At 45.2% G+C, this 17,567-nt stretch overlaps 1 protein-coding gene across 1 annotated transcript in view; it reads right to left on the bottom strand.

Annotated features, from left to right (window-relative positions):
• Positions 1–499: 499 nt before the first annotated feature.
• T265_06456 (hypothetical protein) overlaps positions 500–17,567 on the bottom strand; it is a gene marked incomplete at both ends in the record, with an annotated part of 58,287 nt that continues 41,219 nt past the window's right edge. Inside the window, 4 exons of the mRNA XM_009171724.1 lie at positions 500–1,544; positions 3,033–3,281; positions 13,530–13,749; positions 15,131–15,282. Of these exons, the coding sequence (XP_009169988.1) occupies positions 1,401–1,544; positions 3,033–3,281; positions 13,530–13,749; positions 15,131–15,282 (765 nt within the window). The remainder of the gene's footprint in view (positions 1,545–3,032; positions 3,282–13,529; positions 13,750–15,130; positions 15,283–17,567) is intronic.

Below are 17,567 nucleotides of genomic sequence, written 5' to 3'. Positions count from 1 at the left end.
GACTATCTCCTTCAAACAATATCGTACTTTTTTAAAAGAGTAGCCGAAATAAGAAAACGTTCAACCCACAGCAGAACCGATGCCCATGAAAAGTGGTATGAAAATTACCTGAAAGCACGACATCTTTATCACCACATCGCACATGTCCTGGGAGGGATCACGTGCCTATCCTAACCAAAACTAAGCTTGGAAAAACAGCACAACACTTTACAAACAAATACGGCGAAGTATGCTTCATGTGCCGGAATACGATATCAGTACACCTCAAGATTTATAGCCCCTAAGGCTAACTTGAGTTCATTTGTCTTCGCGTTTATGGGGGATATCACTAGGGTTGATGACCGTTGCTTTAAACAAACCACCAGACACAATGGACCAGACTCTGCATACCTAGAGAATCGGAAACTATCGGAATGACGGTAACCACCAGAATGGACCAGACTGCATACCTAGAGAATCGGAAACTATCGGAATGACGGTACTAAACGCACATTATGGGCTCTAGTGTGAATGAACCACAAATACCAACAAATGATCAGCAGTGCAAAAAATAGTCATTTGGCCAGATACATATTGGCTCGTTTAGCGCACAGCAGTAGCGACAGCGGCAGGGGAGTGACGTGGGACCAAGGGCAGAGTGGTGAAAATGCAAAAACGCTAATACGACGGGAAAAACGTGTGCTTCCAAGCATAATCGCATTACTGTTTGTGCGGCGCAAAACGAATTGGCAGGAAGTTAAAAGGAAAAGTGGTCGAATCTGTAATCGAATCCCGCCCCAATTCCATGTGGAAGCAAGGAGGAACCAGGGGATTGGTAACACCGGGAAAGACCATGGATTTGAGTCAGTGAATATGGTCTAAAGACATAAAGACCGTCACACAGAGGGGGAAAGGAATACAAAAAAGACTGTTTGGAGACCAATTCTTTAAAATGACCGATTAACTCATCAGAACCAAAGGGTAACATCCGATTTTATTACACATGGTTATATGGGGGAAGGAAACAAAACAATTAGGCCCTCCGCACGTAGTAATATCTTTAGTGTTCTGCTTGTGAATCAAACCCGAAATAGAAAAACAACGGCAGTGCAGATAAAACAATTGGAAGGAGATTCTTGCACAATGGATTGCTCTTGGGTCAGCAGACGTGCAAGTTCACATGGTCACTTATGAATGGCATAAGGCGAGGGATAAGAAATACTGAAGTTAGGCTGCAATCTTCCTAGGCCGTAAAAAAAAGGTCGGAGATCAAGAACGGCGGGAATAGTTCTCGATGATCAGACGAGCCTCCAAACACTAGAGATGTTTTGCAATAATCGAGGGATTGTAAAACGTGAACGCTCATTTGGCCCGTCCTGCGTATTGACTGCCCAGAAGCCTGTTCACGATTCGAAATATGACTAGATTGAGGAAGGCATGTAGTCGAAGTCGAAGAAATAGGCCTGGTCGTTGTCGGTGAGTGCTGGTCGGTCTTTGGCGGGTGTCAGCACAGCCTCTTCTCGTGTAAACTCTTCGTCAAAATTAGAAACATCTTCAGTTCCTCTCTGGATCAATGGAATGACAAAACAATGGTGAGATTTAGAGCTTCAGTAAATGGCTAAAAGCATGAATTCGAACCATTTCCTTAGAAGAATACCTTGAGAGGTTGACTATACTATCAGATACTAACCATGAGTAACTTCTCAAGCTCCAGAACACTTATCACGGTGGATTGTATGTTCCAAATTTGAGCAAAGGTGGTAAGTAGTTCATTCTGTTGCCCAGAGAGATACCCAAGCCTTGAAACTTATGTGATTCGAAATTCCAAACCCAAAGGTTTAGGTTGTCGGTTCTTTCTCCAGATAACTGAATCTGAGTAGTACACCCAATAATTGCTCAATATGGACGGCCAACGGCATTTTGACCATTGTGGTTGTCTGTACTCGAGTAATTTGCACCCTATGTTGGGTTCTTCTTCCCCATATGCACCAAGGTTGTACATAACAGGAACTCAGTTGACATCGAGGGATTATATGTAACGATGGTCAATGCATTCGAAAGCATGCTCTCAGTGAGAGCTTCAGAGGGTGGCTCAAATCTGGATGGTTTTAAGTGCATTGAGGTCTGCTAATCTGTTTAGTATTGTACGCACGAACAAACCAAACACTTTGAGGACAGTGCCGGTGCATGCGCAAAGCAGTAGATAAGTACATCATCTAACGTAGACTGGTACCTTAAAGAACAGAATGGCTATTGGCTTCTTGGCACTATTTGCAACTCTGCAAAAACTAGACGGAAGAACAACGCCAATCCTCGCTCACTGACTATTTCCTCTGTTTCGTTTTATTCATACAATGTTGTTAGATATACGAAAACGAAATCTACAGAAGCTAGCGAGGATAATGAAAACCACGGTTTTATGTTAGATAAACTAAATAGCTCGATGTTTTGAATATCCAGTTAAAAGGACTATGATGCAGGCATGAATGCACTACCACCGCCACTGCATGTCACACGGTGTGAAAATCTTAAAACGATCACCGGCATCTCTACTTCCATAAAGGATGCCATACTGAACACAGTACTTGCCTCGGAACAAAACAGACTTCCAAGTTCACTAGCCGATTTACACTTTCATTGGAGTCATCTCCTGTCAGACCAGTGTTCTAAGCTTTTTGCCAATTAACAAAAAGAAAATAATCGTTCAGCCGTAACACCCTTTCGGTACCTAGCTGACGTCTCATCGGAAATAGACGAGAGCTGAAATATTGTAAGGATGCTCAAGTCTAGACAGGAACAATGGAGATGTTTGGGTTGTGTTCGAACAATGGACCTCAAGTTCAGCAACATCGCGCATTAACTACTGATATAACTCAAGCTAGCTGCGAATCAATGTTAAGCTTGAATAGTCCAGGGGAAAAGCATTCACTTGCAAAAGTGCGTATTGAACAACCAACAACGATGCCGTCCGTTTCTGAAGGATCATTGAAGCCATAGAAAACAAATAACACGAGTCGGTAGAGTACGATCGGCTGCATAAGACAGGAACTCACCAGTGTGGGAACGAATGGCGGCGGGATTTTGCGTTCTAGTAGAGCATCAAAGTCCAGGTTGCGGAAGAATGGTTGGCGTTTAACTTCAGCGGCATCCTCCGAAGAGGAACCGAGTCGCTGGTTCACATTTCGTCGCATCAACCGGCGCATTATAACTGTCGCCTCCATGCTCAAGTACCGAGGATATCTGACTTCTTGTGTGGTGATGTTTTCGAAAATCTCTTCTTCACTATCACCCGGGAAAGGGCACTAAAAACGCATGAATCGGTACGACACTGGTGTCATTGAGAACAAAATCATGGTTATTGAAAATAAATCAGATTTTTCGTCTACTGATTAAACCCACACCTTTGGTGGCTGTTCAGTCGCCCCTGGAGAGTGGACAATTCCATGCAGCCAAAGTTCATTGTGGATGTCTGAAGGCATCAGATGGACGTGTGGTTACTCGCCCATACAAGCCCGTATGGATCCAACGAAATACCATAGACCAGATGACCATTTATTAGGCGATGGGGAGGAATATGCTCAGTGCAGGTGACTACTAACTGGATTGACACTGACTTGCACATGGCACAGGAATTTGGAGCTTCAGAGGAATAATCACAATATCCTAGTCTTATAAAGGGAAAGTGTACAAATAGGCTTCACCAGGCGAACCTGAACAGACAAACAGAATGTTCCACCGATACATAAATCTGTTTGCCCTAATAACAGCAAAACTTAAGTTTGGTGCTTCCAGCCTCTGGTGTGGACTCACCAGAAAAACTGCGCCAGAACAGGAGCAGTGATGTGAACGCGAATTCTACAAAATCCGTAATTACCTACAACCGCTAGTATATGCTCCCCTATGTTCGCACTTCGTCAGGAAAACGCAGCCAACACATTGGACCAGTAGCGGACGTCACAACTAGCTCAAATTACCATGTGAAGCAGCGAATTGAGAACGGTCAAATTCCACTCAGGTGTCTGCTCAGATTTATGCAACCTCGTAGACCGGCCAAACAATAAAGTGTATATCCTTTGATGATTGAAAATATTGGTGAAACATAGGAAATGGATGAACAAGTGGCCCCACGCGTCACATTTACATCTGGCTGACAGCACCACCATCTGCAATCTGGCCGTGTGAGTGGACAAAAAACAACATAGATACGTTCACATGACTGAACATTCGTGCGACGGGTAAAAACACCCGTGAATGCTCGTAGTGTGCTAACTGTGTGCAATTATGGGGAAAACAGTACGGAAAGAGGGCCTTTGCGCCAAAGAAGAAAGCGAAATAACGATTTGTTGTAGGTTTGTGGAACTCAGGCCCGCATCACTCTCGTCTGAACAGTCATCCACCTGTACTCTGGTGAGTCCACAATAAAGGGGAGAGCACTGGACTCGATTCTCGCTCTTATTAGAGCTCATTATCTTTGGCCGTGCCGGAGTTTGAATTCCGCACATCTGGTAAAAAAAAATCTGACGTTGAGGGGAAGTGGATATCTAGACGCACCGGCTGACACCTACGCACGTGGAGTGCCAGAAAGTTTGACAGCATAGATAAGGCCTATGCATATCCGAAAAGAATCGGCCTTCATGTAAATAGTGTTGAGAAAATCAAGGGCACGTGGCCTGAGAACCGCTCATTCATGTCGCATGCCCGTAAAAAGTGACAGCGCAGAGTGACCAGTTCACCAGTACTTTGGTGAAACGTACTTCAAATTCGAACTGAGACAGTTGTGTTGAAGTTCACAGTTTGGTTCTTACACCCGACGAAAGTGACATCCTGGTGATATTAGCTCGAAATCATTTTATAGTTTGTGGCGCAAATCGAGATTTCAACCCCTTGAAACTTTCACAGACCAGACAAAGAATATCAGCCAGATTGTAGACAACGTTAGGATTTATAACGTCGGAAGTAGGTGACAATTGTACACAGCATACCAGTTAAACTCGCTGGTGCAAACAAAAAGCTTACTCACAGTCGAATATGATGTGGTGAAAATGGAACTGATTCAATTCCATCAATTCAATTTATCAGCTATATGCCATGTGCCATAGGCACATTGGTTTCAGCTGCTACAGTTTCGACCACCGGGAATCGGGAGAGTGTGGGACATACAGCCAAGCCTTGGAGATGATGATACGTTTGATTAGTTTGGGAACTAGGTTGAAGACGATAATCTGATGCACAAGCGCCATTGATTGTGCGATTGGTTCATTTCTACCAGTGTCATTAACCATTAGTGAGTCGAGTCCCGGGGTCCTCATCCGATGAGGCGGCAGTTGTCGACCCGACTCAGCTTACTGTATGTTTTCATACCTCGTTTCCAGGTCACATACTGTCCACCACTCGGCACAGACATCGGCGAAAACAGCTCTGCGAGACATGCGGAGTATATGTCCTAACCAGCGTAACCTATTAAGCGTGAGTAATTCACCAATCGTAGGAGGGTCACTTTTTCCTAGGACCATCTGGTCCACCTGAACATTATTAATGTGATGTTCCAACCAGACCCGATCAATGATTCGGAGACGCTGATGGTCACAAACTGACATCTTTCGTATGTCCTCTGCGCGTAGAGTCCACCTCTCTGATTCATAAAGCAGTATGGATCGCACTGCCACAGTGTAAACTCTGCCCTTGACAGACAACGTGAAGTCACATCGGCGCCATAGATGTCGGAGGTTGGCAAAGGCTGCTCTGGAACAAACTTCTTGCTTTATGCCAACCGAAGACCAAACTCAGCTGCGCCATAGGATGATTTCTTAATCAATGTTATTCCGGTCGTCATAGCGACTGGTAGCGGAAGAGCTGTAATGATCATATTTTCGAGAGTACGGATGCGAAGTTTTACAAGTACACCTGGAAAGTCCCAACAGTCAGAAGTAGATGTTTAGACAATGATTCCGTAGAAGAAATGGTCTATCCTAATCAAAGCATCGAAATGGAAGGCAATAGGTATCAGCACAACAGAATCAGATTCTGAAGTGACCGTTCCCTACCCAAGTGAACATAAACTGACATATCACATCAATAGCAGATGACTTAATAAAAATCACCAGTAAGACTGGAAAATGGACCAATATATTTCGAGCACTATTTGGTGAAGTAAAGCGACAAGTATTGGATGACTGGAAACCACTATGTTTCGGTCTGATAGTATCCACGACTGAGTAGGAGTTTCCTTTCAGCTCACACTAGGCAGCCGATCGGTAGGATTGAGCGTAACGTTACATGACAGCAGGGTATGCTGGTTGTTGATCAGGTGGCTGTTGGTCTGTTCGCCGAGCTTGGCAATAGGCTTGTGGACGTTTCATCACCATACGAGGAGACATCATCATTGTGCACTGGTGATATGTCCTCGCATGGTAACAAGCCAATTGCCAAGTTTGACAAACGGAACAACAGCCACCTGATCAACAACCAATAAACTCACCCGAGCTACTAATATTTCAACACATTACCAACAGGGCATGTAAATACTAGAGGTGTCTAGGATCATGAACGGTATAACCAAGTGTTTGATAACACTGATCATTACTGTTGACGATCAGTTCGGGGTGGGGTACCGAGTAGTAATGATACGGGTCAATTTAGTGAATCTGGTACACACCACGTACAGAGGTACATTAGTCTCAGCCACCAAAGTCCTATCAAATTGTTGTAGCAGGAACCGGGAAGCTACAATCCTGTATCGGAAATGACTGTTAGTAGAGCTTCGAGAGGGAAATATCAACTTTCGTTTAGTGTGTGAGAAAAACACGCATTAAGAGTGCTACTTCAAGTTAGTACCGTGTGTCAACATCATTCTGGAATCCCAAACACGAGAGCGGCTAGTTACTCACCGAAGTGAATTTACTGACTAACGCTTCCACACAAAACTGTCATGCATTCATCTGACCACCTCTAGATAGTTCGCAACCCGACTAAGAACAAATTAAAAAGAACTCTCAGGAGCAAACGATTCTCTGGTGTGCCGAGTGACTTAACCACCGCAACCAGAGAAGCGTGGCAAGCTGGGTTTCTTCCAACAATTAGCCGACTTCTCTCTGTATTTCTGATCCAATGTTCCCCCGGACCCGAACAACTGTTTAGAGACATGGATAGACAAAAGCTTCAGGTTCCGCTTTGTTTCCTACACATTTCCACCAGGCTTCCGAGTCAAAAAACGCGTTCGGGTGCATTACAGAGCGCCCGAATGTTACGCGCACGGTACAAGTGTCCAGTGTTGGCAAAGCCGTTCTTGGTCTTTAAACTTCGAGTAGTAAATTCGTCACCAACTACCCTACTGGACTAATTTAATTGTTCAGGTAAACAAACTTTCAACTAAATTGATTGCATTGCATTTCACTTGACATGCGTGAAACTTGCGGCAGACTGGGCAGCATATTTATTTCGGTTATTCCCAAAATATATTATCACAGAAAGACTTTCATCCGCGTATTGCATATCTCAGTGAGGATATCAAAAGACGTTTGCAATGGGATTACAGTACAGAAGAGAAGCAAGGGAAGAGGATAAACTTATTTCTTCAGAGGAAGCGGTGAACTCGAGCAAAAGCCGCTCCAGGCCATCGTGGCGCAAACTTATAACAACCGTAGATGAGAAGTACTTCAGTGATTACCAAACAGTGACAAGTAAGTCTTCCGCCTGGAAGGCAACCTTGCGTGGCTTTTTCGACCAAATTGTTAGGCGGATATTACATACTGCAAGGATGAGTCTTGCCCAAATACTTGAACCTTTAGTGGGTCAGAAATGATGACCAACAACGATTTGTATGAGTTTGAGATAGTTCACCAAACTAAGTGACCCGAAAGTCAGTGGTTCCTACACAAACCCATCATATCTACTAATCTTGTCTGAGCCTGGGAGACCTGGCAGTATGTAGGTTCTCGTGCTTCCTTTGAGGAGCATGGCCGCTGGTCACCGAAAGGGTGTTAGAGTTGAATAATAACGATTTGTACCATATCATCCCGTTTGGCCATCTGCGTGAGAGTAAGATCTACATCGTCTTCAGGAACTGTACACGGAAATAATTCTATGCCGCAACGACCATCGCGTGGCAACATCAGCACGGTCTCCTTGGTTGATTTACACAGAAAACCAGGACACTCCTGATTCCTTCAATCATTCTTTAAATTTCATCTCAACCCTTCTTCTTCCCACTTAATCTCTACCATAAATTCTGGAAATAATCACGCCGTTCAGGGCATCGCATTCTCTCCTCAGACCTATCTCCCCCTGTTTTAATCGAAATCCCTAGTGAGAGGACCCCTAAGTAAATTGGCACAAGAGCTGCTCCGGTATGCACTCTTAACACATCATAGACAAGCGTTGCATTCAGTCAGCGGCGGCTCAAACCATACTCCCGTTAGGGTCTAAAATCCTGACATGTGATCAAAGAAGACCGTAGAAACAAGCTCTTCTTTGGTAGTCGAAAGAACTTCTGATAAAAAAAACAGAAAAGCTTTTCCCACAGCCGAGGGAGTTTTCCTACATACTGAACAAATCAAAACGGTGCCGTCACAGATAGACTGGATCTTGCCGTAGTGTGGTGTTTTTTGCACCTCGACAACTTAGTGAGCTATACTGTGGGGGTATCCGCGCGAAACTCAGTTTCCCACACCAGATTGGCTAGAGGTATCACGAACACAGTTCCCTGTCCAGGTTGGGGGTTGTAACATGTGGGGCGACTTGATTCGTAAAAATGGTAGTGTACTTGCCTTTCCAGCCGAACACCGCTGCCTTGCGGTTAGGCTTTTGAGCCAAAGACTTTGGTTGAGGACTCTAATCGTCCTGTTGTCTAGGTGTGGGCACCCTGATGGTATACAAGCCCGCGTACAACCATGACATTTACAGTTAACAATACTCTCACGCCACATCGGCCGTCAAGTGGTGAGATCAAATGGGTCACCTGCTTGCTGTAAAAAGCAGGGCGGGCAAGCGAAAGCATGCTACTGCTGACGTCCCCTTTTTACACATTCACGTTTTCCCTCTTCCACCCTAACCCACCCAAATTTGAATACTTTCTCCACAGGTCCCGGCCCCAGGACCGTTTTGCTCACCGCGCATCACACTCGGGTGCAGCTTCTGCACGTCTGACTTTAGTAACAACCGTAAGCACTCCGGAATCTGTTTACAAAGCCTGTCTACTTAGCCGCCATCAATGTTCGCACACTGAAACAATCAGGACAACAAGTTGCTCTTGCTCATACGCTGGATTCCCTCTGCATTGATATATGTTGTCTGTCGGAAACAAGGATGCAGGACGCAAATACCGCATCCCTTCCAGATTCCCGATGCGCAGCTGTGGTGATACAGAGACCGCTGCAACTGGAAATGTTTGGGGGGTATTGCACTGAGCAACCGAGCGGAAGCGTCTCTGCTTGATTGGACAACCGTTGATAGTCGCCTGTGTCGCTCGTTTGGCGATATCTGAGAGAATTTAGTGGAAGTGAGGTTCATCGAATTTTGTTTGTCTGCTTACGCCCCAACTAACTGTAGCTCTGAATCTGCCAAGGACAGTTTTTATGACGCTCTAGGTGCTCTTCTACAGTGGGATAAATGCCCAGATATCTTTGTGGTTGCTGGTGGTGGGTAGACTAAGCGCTGCTGAGGCCCGATTGGGTGGTCGTCTTGGTTTGGACACGAGACGCACAGAGAACGGGGGTCGCTTATTTCAGATGTGTGGTGGTCGTCTTGGTTTGGACACGAGACACAGAGAACGGGGATCGCTTATTTCGAGTTGAGACCTATCCTTTGCAGTACCAATTTTCGGAACAGCCCCGAGTCCAAATAGGCCACATCGCCGTCAGTAATCAGTGGCGAGGGTCGATCAACACCTGTCGCTCCTTCTGGAACACCAGCGTGGACTCTGACCATGCAACTGTACGCTGCTGCATCACCTTGCGCTTTTCAAGTGTATGCAAAACGCGCACTTTGCTTCGTCAGTGAGAAGCCAGTGGACCCAGAAATCAAACAAAACTAACAGAACCAGCTCACACCTGCCGGATGGTGCGATGTTGGAAAAGATATCCCATGCGCTACTCAAAGCCGGAACGTCTGTTTGCGGTACAACCCAGCCAAACTCATCCAAACATTGGATCTCCGATAAGACCGTATATTTGCTGGAGACTCCCACGCAGCATCCGACGCCAGGTGAAAATGAGTGTCCGTGCAGACCGAGAACCTTGGTGGACTCGAAAGACCGTAGGAACGGAAGACGAAAGATGTCAGAACCGTCCACAAGCTGTGGAATCAAGTTCGACTGGTCTTCGGAAACCTCTTGTGAGTGAAACAACCGGGAACCAAAATGGCTCCCTGATATAGAGCAAAGGAGGAAGTTCGGACCGCTGGACAGTTGGCCAACTGCCACTTCCAATCTGGAATCCTGTGCTTCAACTTAAAGGTGGCCTGTGAATACAGAGGCGCCTTCAGTCTCAGAAGTGTCCGAGTGTATTTCTTTACTCAAGCGTCATCGTGCCGATGGTCCTGACGACCTCCTCTTTCAAAGGACGGTGGTGGGCTTCTCAGACGGTACCTGTCTAGCCGATTTGGGTTTATCTGGCAGAAAGATACCGTCCCAGACAGCTGGGGTGAATCGACAGTAGTGTCCATTTTCAAAAAGGGTACCCAGAGTGAATGTAGTAACCACAGAGATGTTAGTTTGAATCCCATCGTAACAAGCAAATGGCATCACTGATTCTTCGGCAGTATGCAAATCCTTGATTCGTAAGAATTAGGCGGGATTTCGACTGGGTAGAGACTGCGTCGACCACAACTTCCCACTCCGTCAGGTGTCAGAGCAACGCCACATATACAGACGACCTACAGTGTTGGTATTCCTTAACTTCAAGGGTGCGTTCGATTCCGTCGATTGGTCAGCTCTTTTGACTACTGCTCAACAGGGTATGCCCTAAAAGTTTGTGGGCATAATCCGATCCCTATATTCACATACCTCCGAAAGTGTGATAGCCCAGGGTAAGCTCTCTAAAAGCTTCCCTGCAAAAAGTAGTGTTCAGCAAGGATGTCCATTCCATCCATGCTTGTTCAACTTCGTCATTGATGAAATATGAAGCCGAACGCTGGAAGGCCTTCGGAACCCCGGTGTTCAAATCGTTGCTGGTGAGAACTTTATCGATACGAGACGGCATCTCCTTCGTCTCCGAAGACGAGGCACAAGCCCTGTTGAATAGACTGACCACCGTCATAGCATCTTCCGACATGCGTTTAGCACCTTCAAAGTGGAAAGTCAGGTTTCAGAACGTGCTATCCGCGAACATATCCCTTACAATTCAAGGAGAATCACTGGAGATTGTGGAAAACTTTATATACCTCGGTAGTTGTATTAGCTCTGACGTAGGCGTATCTGATGAAGTCAGTGCAAGAATCTCAAAGGCTTGAATCACGTTTGCTAATCTGCGTCACCTGTGGCATCAAAAAGGCATCTCACTGGATCTTAAGGGTCGTGTGTACCAGGCTACAGTAAGGGCTGTGTTGTTGTATGGGTGCGAGACATGGCCCCTGCGGACAGATAATGTGAGGCATTTTCGGGTTTTCGACCAACGACGCCTCAGAAGCGTGGCTCCGTGAAAACATCCAGCATCATCGACTACGCCGCTCGGTCATGTGCTACGCATGCCGAAACATCATCTACCGAGACGAGTGTTGTTCTCCGTGCCTCCTTCAGGATGGCGCGAGCCGCGAGGTGGACAGCACATGAGTCGGTAGAAAGGCGTGAAAGAGATCACATAGAGTCTGGGTGTTGTTGGTGTTGTACACCTCTCAGGATGGGGTCCCTGTGACCCCGCCTGTGCTTGGCTGGAGACATGGCAAGAAATGGCGGCTAATCGATGTCAGTGGCATTCGTGCTGTCAGTTTCTTTCCAGATTGTCTGATTCAGTGGTTGGAGGTGTATGCACCTCAGAATACTTGATATAGGCCAACACTAGGTCCCCTTCCTCACTCACTCTTTTTTCTTCTTACTGTAAGGCTTCAAAAATAATTAGACTAAACTTATGGTTGCACCACAATGAAGCGTCAGTGTCAACACATGTTGCTGTCTCTGAAGATGATGATGAAAAAAGATTAAAAACGTCCTTAGTTGTGGTAAAATACCCTAAGCCAGTCACAGACGCTATGCGCTGCGCCAACTAACCGTTTTCTATTTGGAATTCTATGCTAAGTGAGAAAGTGACTTAGTGATTGCGGGATGCTGTAGAAACGCGATAGGCAGCTCGGGATCTAATAAGGTCAGTTGAACTTCCGAACTCGTTTCGAAGGAAAGATCACATCAAAAAAGCTTACAAAAAGAGCCTCGGGCTTGGCAAGAATTCCTGGATTCTCCATAAAGAAACAGTCCAAGGGTCTGAATAAAAGACAGTGAGCCCCACTCTGTCCAGACGGCAGATAATCATCAGCGCTGACTTATTAGTAACTAAACCGAATGCAGTCAGATGCCTCAGGAGTCCATAAGATAACTTGGACTTGGTTTGCTTATCATTCAGTATGTACAATCTAAGATGCTGTGCAACCGAAGAAAAGGATACTTAGCGATAACCTTGTGTTTGTGTGACCACCATGACCAATAGCAAGGTAACCGCTTCCCAATAACCACCAATATATATCGGCTTCACTATCGTGAGTCGTAAAATTTTGCTGCAACTTTCAACCCGACTACCTGGAATACCCAGCGATCTCAGTGACGGAAATTTCTACGATGAGCGGCACGAAGTTGGACTGGTACCTGCAAAAGCTGTGAGGCGATCGCATATGTTAATACGCAAAGTTTGTCGCCCTAATTGTCTTATTGAACATAAGCATACATTATGCACTAACGTCGAATAGTTCTCAAAAACACACTGCTATCCATAAAGTCGGTGAAAACTCTGGACAACCCACTACTGGTTTCGCTTCTCTTGACACCCATCAGTACGTCTAGTCCCGGAATTACAACCAACCTTATTTCTTACATCTACATCAAACCGCATGCATGTTGCGGCAAATTAACTCAGTGTTGAGGGAAGACTTAGCATGAACTTACTTAAATCGCCAATTCATGAGTATAAAATCAACGGATCAGAACATCACAAACGAGAGATTCAGCTGGACTCATTTGGGTCTCCCGTTAGAACAAAATTAGTATGAAAACAGGAGTATTTAGACTACGTGAAGCATCGATAGGTCTTGGGTATTTGAGCGGATATTTAAAAAGACACATTACCCTTAGAGATGTTTCTAACCCCTAGGGTGAGTCTCGTATCGTAGGGTTCAAAATGTGCTAGTAACCATGTCCACCTAGAGCTGCGTCGGAGGGACGGGGCAATGATTTCGGTTAAACTACAGAGTGTACTGTGGGGGCAATTTAAGATCCGAGCACCCAGCGCCTTGCAATAAACTGTTTCTCAATGACCTTACACAAAAGTCAACATGTCAAACGCTGTAGTCCACACAGTGTAGCAAATCAACTCAACTTGTAGCTCATTAAACTGGAAGAAATCCATACCTACCTCTCCAACCAGCATTTCGTAGATCAACACCCCCAGACCCCACCAATCGACTGCTCGCGTGTACGAACGATCGGTTAGAATTTCCGGGGCCAGAAACTCCGGAGTGCCACAAAAGGTGGATGTACGATCTGTGGGGCCCATACCTTCTTTGCACAAACCGAAATCTGCCATTTTGAGGTAACCTTCGGAGTCCAATAGTAGGTTGTCCAGCTTCAAATCTCTGAAAGTTTAGAAAAAGATGATGCTAATATACCCTGGGATTCTGCAACATCGTGAGTGACGCAAAGAGCACAGAATCTAGCCGGACAGTTCTATGTATGTGATATTATGTGCGTTTATGAAAATTCCCCTCAGAGATGTGGTATATGCAATTAGTAAGCAGTCATCCCACAAGATCCGTCTGATGAAAGGCGACCCCCCACACCCATTCCTTACCGAGATGGGCGAATCAATCCACACATTTGGCGATAAAGTTATGAAGGAACGGAGAACATCTCGGTGCATCATTCGGCTAATATGGCAGGAAAACATGAAAAACATTAGTCAAGAATACGCGGTGTGTTAGCGATTCCAGTATGGGGAAACGAGATGTGAAGTGCGGAAGTATTCCTGACATACTGATTTCTACTTAACTTCCGCAAAATCTCGTGTGCGGGAGAGGTGAATTCGGAAATGAAATGTACAGCATAACCATAGGTGGACAAGTACGAACTAACTTGTTACAGGGACCATTAGCCTGCTTGCGGTCCGATAAGACTACCGACGATGGTCCGCGTTGACAGTCTGGTACTGACAAGTTTCAGTCTCATTTGACATACTACACTAGAAACACCAAGTAGACGCCACTTCCAATGTCTGTACCTTCTGTGTGGCAAGTCGTAGAGAGGCAGTTGTTCACCATGTCACGCTCTACAGCTTTTCGCGCAGGGATGCACCAGCTGGAGAGGGTAACGCCCAGATGGAGCAGTCGTTTGTTGCGTGCGTAACTCGTCCGATAGAGCAGACTAACTACGAACTATTGAAAATAGGATTGTTACTACACTGCGGGCCATATGGAAATATCATTCGTGCAAAATGAATCTGGCTGAACTTCCCGAATGCGCACCAATATTCAGATATTATAAGATTATATCAGAAAGCAAAAAATAGCTGCAAAATTTGGAAAAGTTTAACCGTCTATAAAAGGTGACAAAACACAGTAACGAGGAAATGGACATGTGACCGAGTTATCAGCGTGACGGGATGCATCATGCAGCGTGTGCAATCTACCCGTAAGGCAAAAGAGCTTACCTAGACGGCCGATTCCCAACAGTCATGTAAAGACAGTGGTAATTAAATGGTCATACACTTTCAATAAGAAGTAGGTAAGATCTTTGTAATATACTACTCATAAGGTTGCTGAAAATCCGTAGACAGCCCACGACTGGTTTCGCCCTTTTTGGGGTCTGAGAACATCACAAACAAAAGATTCAGCTGGGTTCCAGGTGAGTCTCTCGAAAAACCAAATTGGTTTGCAAATGAGTGTATATTCGCGAAATACGTAAGATGTTATACTAAACCAGAGAAACCGACGTGCAACATGCGTCCTAAAGAAAACTCACCGGTAAACAATCTTGCGGGAGTGCAGAAATCCGATGCCCAACACAACACAGCCTGCGTAGAACACTGCTCGAGGTTCATTAAATACGTCCTGTTGAATGTGTAGCATGAGGTCACCACCTCGAGCATATTCCATCACAAATATGACGTGTTCCTACGATAAACGGAAGATAACATCCAAATATACGTTAACATGGGCACTGAAAATCTACTTAATCGGTTATCATAACCCCATACATCACAACTTGGAGAATGTATTAGTTAATTCGAAATATCATTCCAAAGTACGTTTGCTAGTATTAATTAGCGGGGACAGTAACGTCGTTTATCAAAATTGACAACTCAGCCAAACATATTTAACGCACCTGTAATTCTGCTTGGAATTTCAAAGAAATGTAATTGGTATCCATGACTAAGTAACAATCTGTTCAGTCAGTTCTCTGGTGCACTGTTAGTGATAAGTGACGCCATATCAAAAACAAAAGGGACATTATCGCACGCCTAAATAGCAACTAGCAGCTCAGGACTGAAGGTTCGCGCATCAGTTACAACCATTGAAGACACGAACAACTACGGACGAACCGTACAGTGGTTACTAGGAATGAACATGAAAACTCAAGCCTCGAACCATCACTAAAGACCACCAAAAACACCGAAGTACCCCCAAAACGGCTGCATAACCCGGAAAGAGACTGGAAGAAAGAACGCAATTGAGACTGAGTGTCACAGACAGCATACGTTGAATCCGTCCGAACACACACTCCAACTTGAAAAAAATCTCGAAACACACACCGATACTAGTCTTCACACCCGTCCGGCAAATCAGTGTTTAGGGAAGGACTGTCCAGAACAGACACCCATTGAAGAATTGTGTGACGAATCAACAGTTCGTTCACCCAAACCCATTCCACAGGACAACTGACATCAGCATTGGGGACGAAGAATGGGTACATCCGGAGAGTAGTAATGTTATCAGGCAGATAAATTACTTGTTGCAATCAAGCGCCTCCATAACTGTCTAATGTAGTTATCCAATGGTCCAATTGAGTGTCTCCACGTTTGGTACAGCACCTACTGATGTTGAAGGTAAATAACTAGCGCTCGTGCATCTGATTTTAAGAGATCCGGAAGGTATAGGTGACTTACAGTCTTATTCCGGGTGATTCGGTGACGACCCAAAAGTGCTGCCGGTGAGTATACGGTTTCGGCAGTGACTTAGATTTCCAGAAAAAGTGTACACCAATAAAAGTGTAGAAAAAAATATTCAGTTGCAGGTCATCGGTAAATTACTGTTCGGGTGTGTATGGACCTCGAAGTTCGTCGTGTGGAAACAGCGTCACTCTAAAAAAGCCTCCGAAAAGAATGGCTCCCCAAGAAATGACATGTAATGTAGATCCGTAACCGCCATCACTAAATTGATGGAAAGTCCCAATAGGTACCTAATGTTTTCAGAAATATGGTCCAACAGTGCTTACTGTTTCTGAAACCAGCACAGACAAACACTACTTAACAGATTGTTTGATGCCGACCTGGCTACTGATATAGGGTTATCGAAGGCCTTGGTGGTTACCTCCGATACGTATTACTGGTGCGAGTCGGAAATGTGAGCCACATGATAATTACTCTAGTTAGGATAGGTAATGACAGGAATCCGTCGGAGGATTTCTTTGATCTGATGAGTGACCAACTCGGGTGTACTAGACCAATTCCATCAACGACCAAAATATGACAAAAACGAATGAACAGTTAATGAAGAAAGCCGTAAGGGAACATCGCTAAATTATTGGAAATCGCTGAAACAACATTTGGGGATTTACGTTAAAGTGAATGAAAAAGTTACAGCGTCAAACAGAAGATCATTCAATGGACGGTTATGTATTTGTCGGCCGGCGAAAAGTTGTATGGTTAGTTACTGAAGGTGAGTGCTAACAGCATGTACATCCTCGTTGAGTTTCACTTGAAGTAAAGGGCTCTACCGAGAGCATCTCGATGGGTGAAACTTCTGTGTCAATGGGGCCCAAACAATGAGTTTGAAACAGTGCAAAATGGGTTCACTCTGACAGCATGACTAACCTAGTAAAGTCGGCGCTGAAACGATAAAACGAATGGAAAGCCCGTACGGCAGAATATTTTCTGGTTATCATAAAATGCAACGAAACCAGAACATTGACTCAAAGCCTGCATCATAGAAATGTGACACATCATCATCATCATCATCATTGTCAGCTGTAATAACCGCGTACTCGTCGTACTGTGGTTGTAGCTGCCGCAGTTTCGTTCACCGATGGTTTGGGGGGGGGGTAGGTAGCTGCGCGTTGCAGGCGGGAGCTGATAAATTGGGGCATAGATCCAGCACTGTCAGTGGGCTGTCAAGTGGTGAGGGGGTTGGAAAAGGAGCTATGCATTGAAGGCAATAGCTTGGATGCACGAGCGCCATTG

Source organism: Opisthorchis viverrini, assembly GCF_000715545.1.
Source record: "Opisthorchis viverrini unplaced genomic scaffold opera_v5_137, whole genome shotgun sequence".
Taxonomy (NCBI): domain Eukaryota; kingdom Metazoa; phylum Platyhelminthes; class Trematoda; order Opisthorchiida; family Opisthorchiidae; genus Opisthorchis; species Opisthorchis viverrini.
This window is presented reverse-complemented; position numbering and strand designations above follow the sequence as displayed.